This window comes from Mizuhopecten yessoensis, unplaced genomic scaffold, assembly GCF_002113885.1.
Source record: "Mizuhopecten yessoensis strain PY_sf001 unplaced genomic scaffold, ASM211388v2 scaffold1689, whole genome shotgun sequence".
NCBI lineage: Eukaryota > Metazoa > Mollusca > Bivalvia > Pectinida > Pectinidae > Mizuhopecten > Mizuhopecten yessoensis.
The window spans coordinates 675,031-686,129 of record NW_018404172.1 but is presented as its reverse complement, the minus strand read 5'-3'; the positions used below and the strand labels follow the sequence as shown (position 1 = coordinate 686,129).

General features: G+C 34.9%; 1 protein-coding gene across 5 annotated transcripts; it reads right to left on the bottom strand.

Annotated features, from left to right (window-relative positions):
- Positions 1-315: 315 nt before the first annotated feature.
- Positions 316-10,844, bottom strand: LOC110466565 (sulfotransferase 1C2-like). Of its 5 annotated transcripts, none has more exons than XM_021523162.1 (6): positions 10,811-10,844; positions 3,529-3,716; positions 2,855-3,205; positions 1,795-1,898; positions 705-882; positions 316-538 (listed from the first exon to the last, which is right to left on the bottom strand). In XM_021523162.1, the coding sequence occupies exons 2-6, from the start codon at positions 3,686-3,688 to the stop codon at positions 426-428; spliced, it is 906 nt and encodes a 301-aa protein (XP_021378837.1). In that variant the 5' UTR covers positions 3,689-3,716; positions 10,811-10,844; the 3' UTR covers positions 316-425. The 5 variants fall into 5 exon arrangements, with proteins under 5 accessions (XP_021378837.1, XP_021378811.1, XP_021378845.1 ...); XM_021523136.1 differs by having other exon boundaries at positions 10,745-10,833; XM_021523170.1 differs by lacking the exon at positions 10,811-10,844 and adding an exon at positions 10,609-10,700.
- Positions 10,845-11,099: the final 255 nt, after the last annotated feature.

The following is an 11,099-nucleotide window of genomic DNA, read 5'->3' as shown; positions in this document are numbered from 1 at the left end:
AATATATATCTATAATTGAGTTAAAATGTGTTCCATTTTAAATAACTCTGCAACATTAAAGATATCTCATATAATTTGGAAATGAAAAATCATTCAAAGCAATTTTATTTCATTAAAAGATATCTGAATTATCAAATTATACCAGATATCTTTATTTCTTTCAAAGGTTTCCCTCATATATGTATATTTTTGCGATCTCTCTATGGATATTAAATGTTAAGTTGGCTTGCCATATGTGTTGCAACTTTTTGTTTTCTCTATAGATATGTGAAACATGTCAAGTGTATTGTGTAATAGGTAATACACTATATCGTACTTGTTTTCTGTTAGGGATGTTTTTTTCACCACAGTGTCGTCTATCTACACTGAATGGTTACTAAACACCTTTAATGGAAATTGATAGTTTAGGTGTACAGTACTTTTTTTCATATTTCATAAGTAAATTTCAGAGCTGATCCCTTTAGTTCTCTGTCCAGAAGTTCGTCGAACCGTTCGTTTTGTGCCACTGTGAACCAGTTCTTCCAGTCTCCCACCATTCCTGTGAACAAAAACATTGCTACCTGTTACTATATGACGTAAGTGAAACCCTTACCTCGAAAAACGATTTTTTAAATTAATGTTAGGAGAACTTGAGACTTTTTAAGCTGATTAATCCGGATCTAGAATTGCTTGATCGAGAAATGTATATATTGTATTTCACTTACCTTTTCTAAATAAAAACTTTATCCCCCCTTCCGTAACCGGGACTTTTCCTGATTTGATCGCTATGGCTGCTTTTTGTAGCTTTTGGAATGAGCACTTGTCGGCGATATCCTTCACCAGTTCTTCGTCAGCAGGTACTTCTAAAAATTCTGCAAGGCGTTTTATCTCGGCAACTGTTTCCTGAATAACAGAAGTTTTACCTATGATCGTTTTTTTCTGTTTTCCCTGTCATTTCCAAAGTATTATATCTAGGTTGTTATAACCATTTTAATGTAAAGTATTATTGATAGTACTCTGATTAAGTCTAAAGTGTTGTTTAAGTTCAACGTAAACATTTGGTTGCTTTTTCATTATGAACCGAATTATTTAAACACCGAATACAGACCAAAAAGACAACTTGATCAACCACAACATACGGTGTTAGGTTCAACAAACTAGTCGAGAAAGAGAACGAACGCCAAAGTATATCTATGATGTGGTACCCTTCAACAAACTAGTCGAGAAAGAGAACGAGAGCCAAAGTATAGCTATAATGTGGTACCCTTCAACAAACTAGCCGAGAAAGAGAACGAACGCCAAAGTATATATATGATGTGGTACCCTTCACCCTCAGATTCATTATGAAGAGACAACGGTATATCAACGTAACGAATTCATACATAGCCACATAGCTGTGATAAGCTGTAAAGGGAGACAACTCTGTAAGTGTATGGAGAATAATTGGGGAGTAGAAGAAATGAGTTAAAATCACGTGTTACAAAACTATAATCAGTTTGATGTTATTTCCAAAAGAAGGCTTTGACAACCATCAAATGAGTTATTAATATGTTATACCATAGTACAAAAAAAACATTGGCAGGTGTTTATATGGTATTTTTAACTAAACCATATAGTATTCCATTATGATTTAACATTGGAAAGTTTCCTTTAAAACCACTGAATGTCTTCTTAGATTTTTTAATGAATTGTGTTTCCTGTTGGTATCCTAACTAATTGAATTTCGTTTTAACTGATCAGCCAGTTATATAGCTAATTATCTCAGAATTTTCCCGGAAATCAGAAAATAATGACTAACAGGATTGGTATAGATACCTTCTGAAGGTCCTCGTAGAACATCGTGTGGACGTTGGTGACGGCTTTAGAACGTTTGGCAGCCTCCCAATCCTTCTCGAATTTGAAGAAACCATCATAGGTATCTACAATGTACAGGACACGATGGACATATATTTGTTTATTTATTTAGGGGCACTTTAAAGTGTCATGTTACTGAAATGTCATAACCTTCACACGATATAATGACACTCAAATCGGTCCAATTACTTACAAAGATATCTGGCGATATTTATGTAAAACGTATATTTCCCCTACATAGGTCGCCTCAAGGTACCTACACGTTAGTCGCCTCATACTTATGCATTTGGATAACCTATTAACTAGAATCTATTGTTGTCACGGTAAACCTTAATTGCCAGGTACAGGCAAAAAAAGGGTTATTGCTACCCTTCCTCTTTTAGTAAATAGGCCAAACGACCATAACGTACTTCGTTTGTCTTTCTTCACCGACTTGCTACCATTTTAACAGAGGTGTCTCCTTAAGTAGTGTTTCTAGTGGCTATTTACATATCATGGTTATAGATTTAAAATTTACCAAATAGGGATTGTCAAATAAAAAAAGTATTGAACGAAATCATACCAAGGCATAGTATTACATCGTATAGAATAAGGATGTACCAAGATACAGCTTATATACACCGGATAGATCGAATATTACTAAGAAAGAATATAAGTGTAAAGGCAGTAAATATTTCATTATCAAGTGTAAAGGCAGTAAGTATTCCATTACCAAGTGTAAAGGCAGTAAATATTCCATTATCAAGTGTAAAGGCAGTAAATATTCCATTATTAAGTGTAAAGGCAGTACATATCCCATTACCAAGTGTAAAGGCAGTAAATATTTCATTATCAAGTGTAAAGGCAGTAAATATTTCATTATCAAGTGTAAAGGCAGTAAAGATTTCATTATCAAGTGTAAAGGCAGTAAAGATTTCACTATCAAATGTGCAAATATTTTAATATCAGTTTTCTTTATAACGTGACATTTTCAATTTATTGCATGTTATACCATCAATTTATTCATATCAAGTTTACATACTATGTATGTTTTCTATCTGATCCCTGAGGAAGTTGTCCCAGGTTCCCGGGAACTCCTCTTCCTCTGTTGTCCTGTCGTGTTTCAGACGAGAGTCGCGTTTAGTATGGTTGTACCAGGACACAAGCGTGTCTTTAGGATTGCGGAGCACGTGCACTATCTTGCATCCCTTGACCAAGTGCTGCTTTGGTAAAAAGCGGTACGGGATGTGAGTGTTGAGCACACGTGGTGACGTCATGTCGGTCAAGGTCGTCAGATCTATGATTTCTAGCATACCAATCGTTTTAAGATCCTTAAGGTACGTTGAATGACCTTGTACCAGCATAGACAGAATCTCGTATACCCAGTTGGTCCCTGGCAACACGATGAGGTTAACTATTTAAATTTTGCGAATATATTGGACTTCACATACAATAAATATGGTCCTGTTTCCTTGTATTTCACGATGCAGTTTTTTAAAGCAGAACAAAATACTCATTGTGTATGATTAACAACACGGATTAAATAATTATTATATCCGATCTTATTTTCCATTGTAAACTGTCTCTGTGTTTATATGGAGCTCAAAATAAGGAAAAAACGTCAGAATACATTTGAAAAAAGCATAGCTTGATATATATTTATAGATAAAACTATTACTCATTAACCATTATCAAATATCGGGTAAGGTCTCCTACCTGTTTTCGCAAAATTACAAATAAGGATATCGCTCTCTCTCGCCTGGAAGTCCCTTATGGCAGTCATCTGTTTGTCAGCATTTGGTAACAGGATAGGAAACATTGGCAGCATACACCCATCATACACGGGCATAGGACACTTTCCTTGTGTATCAGACATGCTGGCTCCTTCCAGGTTAGCACTAGTACTGTGGAATAAAGACAGTGTGATACGATGCCAATTGAGGAAGACAAATCTAGCAAGCTATCTGGTATGTATGTCACTATTGCTGCTGCATCTAGCTCTTTTCTACTTTATATAGAGTTGTTTGTTGAATACGGGTTAATCTACTGTTCGCGATGTTAACCCACGAACTGTTTTTTAACATACAAATATGCACGATCAGTAAACGACAACTTATATATTGTCCCCAGTCATAAATTAGTTCCCTCGGGTCATCGAGGTCTGTAACAATGAAATAAACATTGATTTGCAGTTATTTAATAAGATGTAATAAACTGAACGAGTATCTTTCGTTAACAGTATTTGTCTTTAGTAAACTGTCTCGCTGAAGTACGACTGGAACATGCAGTAAATTATGGGTTATGATTTTCGGCGTGATTACAAACCATAAAGTAAAAGTAGATTTGTCTATACCACCAAAGCAATAATCCTTGTGGGGTATTGTATATTTTGTTAGGGATAAATAATCTAAAGGGACTCCAGTTAGCAATCACACGGACAATTTCTGATAAGATAAAGTTCAAACCTTTATAGAAAACATTTAACTTATTTTTCAATGGCTCATACTGGGTAACTTAAGTGTAATTATTTACAGAGCAGGTTTATAAGATATTCCAATTATATTTGACTATTACATGTCAAGTTTCGTTTTATATATCTATCCTCTGTATCGTTCACGCGTTGTCTGATTAGTAGGGAAAAGAAAAAGATGAATCGAGACGACGGTGCCACCAGCTGAGTCATCTTTATGACTCTACTATAATATCCATTAAGAGGCAGAAGGGGTAAACATTTAACCAATCTGACTGATTGTGGTATTCAGTGCTATTTGGACGAAATGTGTCTATATTTTCTGACAGGTGACTTTACTGACATTGTGGTTTAGTAATTTGTTTTCGGCGTTTAAAGTCGAAACACCAGTCATTTGACTCTTTGCTTTACAAAAGAAACAGACGTTTTCGAAACCTCGTAAAATAACTTTTCAATTACTGTTTGTGTACAAAACAAACTTAGCATTTATAATATGACCAGATGGAGTACTAATCTGGGTGCCTTCAGCAAGGCATTTCAGTGAGGTACATTGTAGAACTTTAAAGTCGGCATCGGATTCGCGCCTTTCGCAAGGAGGCAATTACACCAACTTACCACTTCAAGAACAAACGTATACATTACACACATGTGGAGGCACGTCCTTAAATGACCTAATATACCAAATCATTCGTTGTTTGTTTTGTTATGCATATTTACATTTTCTTTTGTGTCATATCAGATCATTGTGAAGCTTACATTTACTTTTGAAGACGGTATAAAGGTAATGTTTTGAAACCTTTCTAAAATTGCTCCAGTTTCTTAACTACGTCATATTGCGTTATAATGTTTGTATCATAAATTGTTGCTTTTTCTTTTTGTTAGTTGGTGGCGAAAAGTAATCTTCCAATAAGTAAAATCTGTAACGTAAACAGATAATTAATCTGTAAAGTATTTACCAATCATATACATAATTTTGAAGTCAGAAATATTCTGGAAGGACACGTAACCCAATGGTTATTGTCTGTGGAAGTGACGATTGCTGGTATATAGGTATAATTGTATCAACTCGAGTCTGTTGTGTCCATGAGAAAGCAATTAATTAAGATCGACATGGACAGTTTTTAATAATTTAAAAAACGTTTATGTAGATTTATCTTAAAGTGACATGGAAGGACATGGCAAGATTTTTGCTACCTATTCCGATAAGAAAACAATCTAAAAGAGATGCGCAATTTGTCCCCACAGGCAGATTTGTCAGCAATCTGTTGGAAGGTATTGCCACCGAACTTAATTTGATTATGTCTTCCTTGGTTCAAAATCTAAATGTATGTTATGTTTTAAAGACTACTCCTAAGCGTGGCTTAAGTGATTTGAACTTCATTATAACGGAGCATCCTTGCTTTAACAGAATCAGTATTGTTTAAATGACGGTATTGCCCCTTAGGACAGAGGAGTGGAGCCCAAAAGGAAATCATTGAGGTTTAGCATTCATATTAGCACATCTGGTGATACCATCCATTTATCTAGTGGTATATTATATTCTAGAAAGTACATCGAGATAGTTTTTTATGATTTACCAGTAGCTGTCAACTATTCAGAAAATCTAAAATTTGCTTTAAAAGTTTGCACAGATTCATAAATATGATTAAGATTTTTACAGGTAAATATTATCCATCAATAGTTATATTTCAACCAGAAATGATCCAAACTGGCAATTGTTGCTGAATCTGAATAATATATCTCTAAGGTCAACTAATTCCAACAGACTTTTGTAAAGAGTATTTGATTAAGGTAAAATCCAATTAATGTGTATGAAAAGTATGGTATAGCTGATGGACGGAACGGACAAATCTACAGCTGGTTTAGGAGTGATCCAACAGATCATTATAAACAATGGCCCATAGTTTGAGGTATAACCAATGCAGAAAAAACTTCCTGGAAAATATCATATCAATTTTGTGGAACTAAGTAATTTAACTTCACCAGTGCTGCGGTTAAGTCTGATGAAGGGTTTTGGTTTATGTTTATATTTCTCTTTCGTCCGTTTCAATTTTTCATTTTTCATTTTATTGTGATGCAAGAAATATAAGTGCTCTGTATAGTAAAGACAAAGTACATTAACCAACAACTAGAAAAAATAATCAAAACCACGTTGAACAAATTTATCATCTCCTGAGATTTATAGCTCACAAAGCTTGACAGACTGATAAATACACAGGTACCCTATATTAGTAGTTTGATATGGAAAACCTGAGTTTTGCCCGAAAAGCTCACTCTACTCGTACCTATCCAATACGTTAACACTTGATTGACACGCTTTATTGACGTCATTACGAGGGAAATAGCTATCCATTAACACGTTACTAGCACAAAGATAATACATTGATTCAAGTAGAATACAAGCCTTAAAACTCTTTTGAGAGAAAATACGGATCTCAACCCAACGGGTCTTGGTTAGTTCATTCCCTCTGATCTCAGATTGGATAGTTTCGGTCTTTACCGTATGCAAGGACTGCTCCTTAACATTGTATTAAGACATCAGGACTTAATTTAACTGAACATCCCTAGATGAATGGAGTTAACCGCTGTATAAATGAAGTACATCGAGGATGGTTTACCTTAAGTTAGCTTTTCTCCTACGTGTTTGTAAAGATTGTTTTTTATATTTTTTCTGTTATCCTTCGTGGTACAAGATACACACATTTTTCTATTATCTCGAGGCTCTTAACCCTTAACACATATATCACGCACATTAATTACATATTTCTTGAACTTAAAGATATAAACTCGACTTCTCAAAAACAAAAAATGTCTACCGAACAAAATATTGTAAGTAAAATAGTGTTCCCTAAACGTATAACCGTAGTTATTCACTATGTAGGAAGAGTGGGAAAATATTTTTTGTATAATCCGGGAGTAAATATGTATAACCTAGTTTGTATAATACGACAGTCAGAATGTATAACTAGGAAGTCAGTATATAAAACATGGTAGTAAGTTTGTATAACTCAGTAGTCAGTATAAATAACTAGGTAGTCAGTATACATAACTCAGGGTTTAATATGTGTAACTCGGTAGTCAGTATAAATAACTAGGTAGTCAGTATACATACCTCAGGGGTTAATATGTGTAACTCGGTAGTCAGTGTATATAACTCGGTCATCAGTATATATAACTTGGCACTTCGGATGTATAACGTAATTGTTAGTGTGAATAACTCGGTAGTCAGTATGTATAACTCAGAAGTCAGTATATATCTCGGCAGTCAGTATATAAAACTTGGTAGTCAGTATGTATAACTCGGCAGTTGCCTTGTTTTATTGTTGAAAGTAAATGAATAATGTAATCATAAAAATATATTCATGCAAAAAACATACGCAAAAATATATTCATTCATACATGTATATTTTGTTTTAAATTAATTTTTTTTTTTTATAATATCAATACGATAATTGTACGTAAATTACATGCAGAAATTCACAACAATGTTTAATATGACAATTTTATTGAAAAGAGGTTATAAACTGTATCCTTAATGCCTTGAAATGACATGAATCTCCCAAAACGCTAGGTTATTTTAAATACGATCGTGGATACCTCGGCCACTGTTAATTTTGTTTACTACTTTCTGTTAATTTCTTTGGTATACCGTTGGAAGATGGCTATATCTTATTATAGATATGTTATCTACCAACTAGGTGGTATACTTTTAACAAAGGTGTCAAAATTTAATAGTAACTATGTGATTGTGATTCGCGTTCTTGTAATTTGTGTAATATAATCATACTTGTACTTTGTGTAATATAATCATACTTTTTCAATACTTGCGCCTTGGCAAAAACAAGTGCCCGTGTAAATATTTTACATGATATTATCCATATTTTCTTTTTGTAAGTTTCGAAATTGTGGAAACATGATATGAACAATCGAGTAACATACCTTTAATGTGCGTTACTGCCGACTCGAGCGTCGTCCTTCGCGTTGAGGTGTGTTATGAAAGTGTCTGCTGTCTCTCATTTGTATATATATATATATATATATATATATATCATTTAGACAAGATCACGTAATGTGTTTAGATAGATATTCATCTGAAATATTCTATCAGTATTTAACGAATTTGGTAGATGACCCCTGACCATTGACCCACTTCATTAGCAATTTGTTGTACTTTTTCTTATTTGAAATTGTTTTTGTTCCATTAAGAGAGCCAATTTCTGATATGATCTTGTTTTTATTCTCCCAGCGATGTGAATTTGCTCTTGCATTTTGTCCTGCTATTATGTGACAATAAGGATGGGGGTATGGATTGGAGTTATTTATTCGTTTGCGCTGTTTTCCAATAGAATAATGCATTAAGTTTCACGGTTCCGACATCTTAAAAAAAAAACAGTTCTGTGTCAAGTATTATATTGATAGATAATTTCTACTTCCTACACGATGTCTGAGGTTGTTTGAAGAATCGATGGTTATGATATGGAAGGTCAGATCCAGTTGTGGCCCTTTCCAGAGTTTCTCTATTATGTCGGCAATATATTGTTTCCATATGTAACGCTTGCATTCTATGGGGAGAGTAGCTATTGCTGCTTCGTTTTCCACATGTTCCATCAAAATCGGAAAATGTCAAAAACCAGAGACACAAGACTGCCAATTACAGTGCCAAAACCAATAGGGGAAGAAAAACACCCGATCAGAAAGAAAACAGTCAGATTCCAACATATCAAATAATCGGCAATCAGAGATCGTGCCATACGACAATTCATGTTCTATACTGGGATAACACCTAGGATAAATGCTGGACAAATAGAGCAACTTGTTTAAGCGGCTGACACAGTGTATAGGTAGCCATCTTGCTACGCCGCAGTCGGCAGGGTCTGATTTGAGATGAAGGGGCTCATAGACTTTCTCACATTTCGGGCCATCTATGTCCTTACTGTCAAGGTATTACTACAGGAGTAACATATCAACTAACCTGTTATATCTGTCCTACCTGTGTCCTTACTGTCTAGGTATTGCTACAGGAGTAACATATCAACTTACCTGGTATATCTGTCCTACCTGTGTCCTTACTGTCTAGGTATTGCTTCAGGGATAACTTATTAACTTATCTTGTTTATCTGCCTTATCTATGTCCTTACTGTCAATGTATTACTACAGGAGTAACATATCAACTTACCTGGTATATCTGTCCTACCTGTGTCCTTACTGTCTAGGTATTGCTTCAGGGATAACTTATTAACTTACCTGGTATATCTGCCCTATCTATGTCCTTACTGTCAATGTATTACTACAGGAGTAACATATCAACTTACCTGGTATATCTGTCCTACCTGCGTCCTTACTGTCTAGGTATTGTTACAGGAGTAACATATCAACTTACCTGGTATATCTGCCCTATCTATGTCCTTACTGTCTAGGTATTGCTACAGGAGTAACATATCAACTTACCTGGTATATCTGTCCTACCTGCGTCCTTACTGTCTATGTATTGCTACAGGAGTAACTTATTAACTTACCTGGTATATCTGCCCTATCTATGTCCTTACTGTCAATGTATTGCTACAGGAGTAACATATCAACTTACCAGGTATATCTGTCCTACCTGCGTCCTTACTGTCTATGTATTGCTACAGGAGTAACATATCAACTTACCTGGTATATCTGTCCTACCTGTGTCCTTACTGTCTAGGTATTGCTACAGGAGTAACATATCAACTAACCAGGTATATTTGTCCTACCTGTGTCCTTACTGTCTAGGTATTGCTTCAGGGATAACTTATTAACTTACCTTGTTTATCTGTCCTACCTGTGTCTTAATTGTAAAGGTATAACTACAGGGTAAATTATAAACTTACCTGGTATATCTGTCCAACCTGTGTCTTAATTGTAAAGGTATAACTACAGAGTAAATTATCAACTTACCTAGTATATCTTTCCTACCTGTGTCCTTACTGTCTAGGTATTGATTCAGGGATAACTTATTAACCTACCTTGTTTATCTGTCCTACCTGTGTCTTAATTATAAAGGTATAACTACAGGGTAAATTCTCAACTTACCTGGTATATCTGTCCTACCTGTGTTCTTACTGTCTACGTATTACTACAGGAGTACATTTTTAACTTACCTGGTACATTGGTATATCTGTCCTACCTGTGTCCAAAGTGGCAATGTATAACTACAGGATAAATAATCAACTTACTGTGTATATCTATCTCCTTACTGTCAAGATATTACTAAAGGAGTAAATTATTAACTTACCTGGTATATCTGTCTTCCAATGTCCTGACTGTCAAGGTATTACTACGGGAGTAAATTATTAACTTACCTGGTATATCTGTCCTACCTGTGTCCTTACTGTCAAGATATTACTACAGGAGTAACATATCAACTAACCAGGCATATCAGTCCTACCAATGTCCTTACTGTCACGATATTACTACAGAAATAAATAATTAACTGACCTGGTATATCTATCCTATATGTGTCCTCACACAAAGTGGTAGTACAGGAACATTCTATCAACTTGCCTGGTATATCTGCCCTGTATCTCTTCCCGCTATCAAGGTGTGGAGTTTAAAGCTTACTGCGATGGCCCATATCAGCCATGTCAAAATTCACTTAAGCAATTCAGTTTTGTCAGAGGTTTTTGACATTATGTTGGCTGCAACTACAAAAGAAGTTGGATTTTGTCAAGTGTGTGACAATTTTGTTTTGTCAAATTCTGCTTTGCTTTCTGTTGTTTTTTGACAACGCAGTGTTGGCCCGTATAAGCCTTGACACTTTTCGAGCTTTGCACAAGTAATTAACATTCCTCTT

What these genes read in the sequence shown, in the direction of transcription:
- LOC110466565 (XM_021523162.1), bottom strand. Translation starts at nt 3,688, where the DNA reads ATGTCTGATACACAAGGAAAGTGTCCTATGCCCGTGTATGATGGGTGT. An exon ending in TTGTAATTTTGCGAAAACAG is followed by an intron (nt 3,206 to 3,528) that starts GTAGGAGACCTT and finishes TCGTGTTGCCAG; the next exon opens with GGACCAACTGGGTATACGAG. An exon ending in TCTACGAGGACCTTCAGAAG is followed by an intron (nt 883 to 1,794) that starts GTATCTATACCA and finishes TCTGTTATTCAG; the next exon opens with GAAACAGTTGCCGAGATAAA.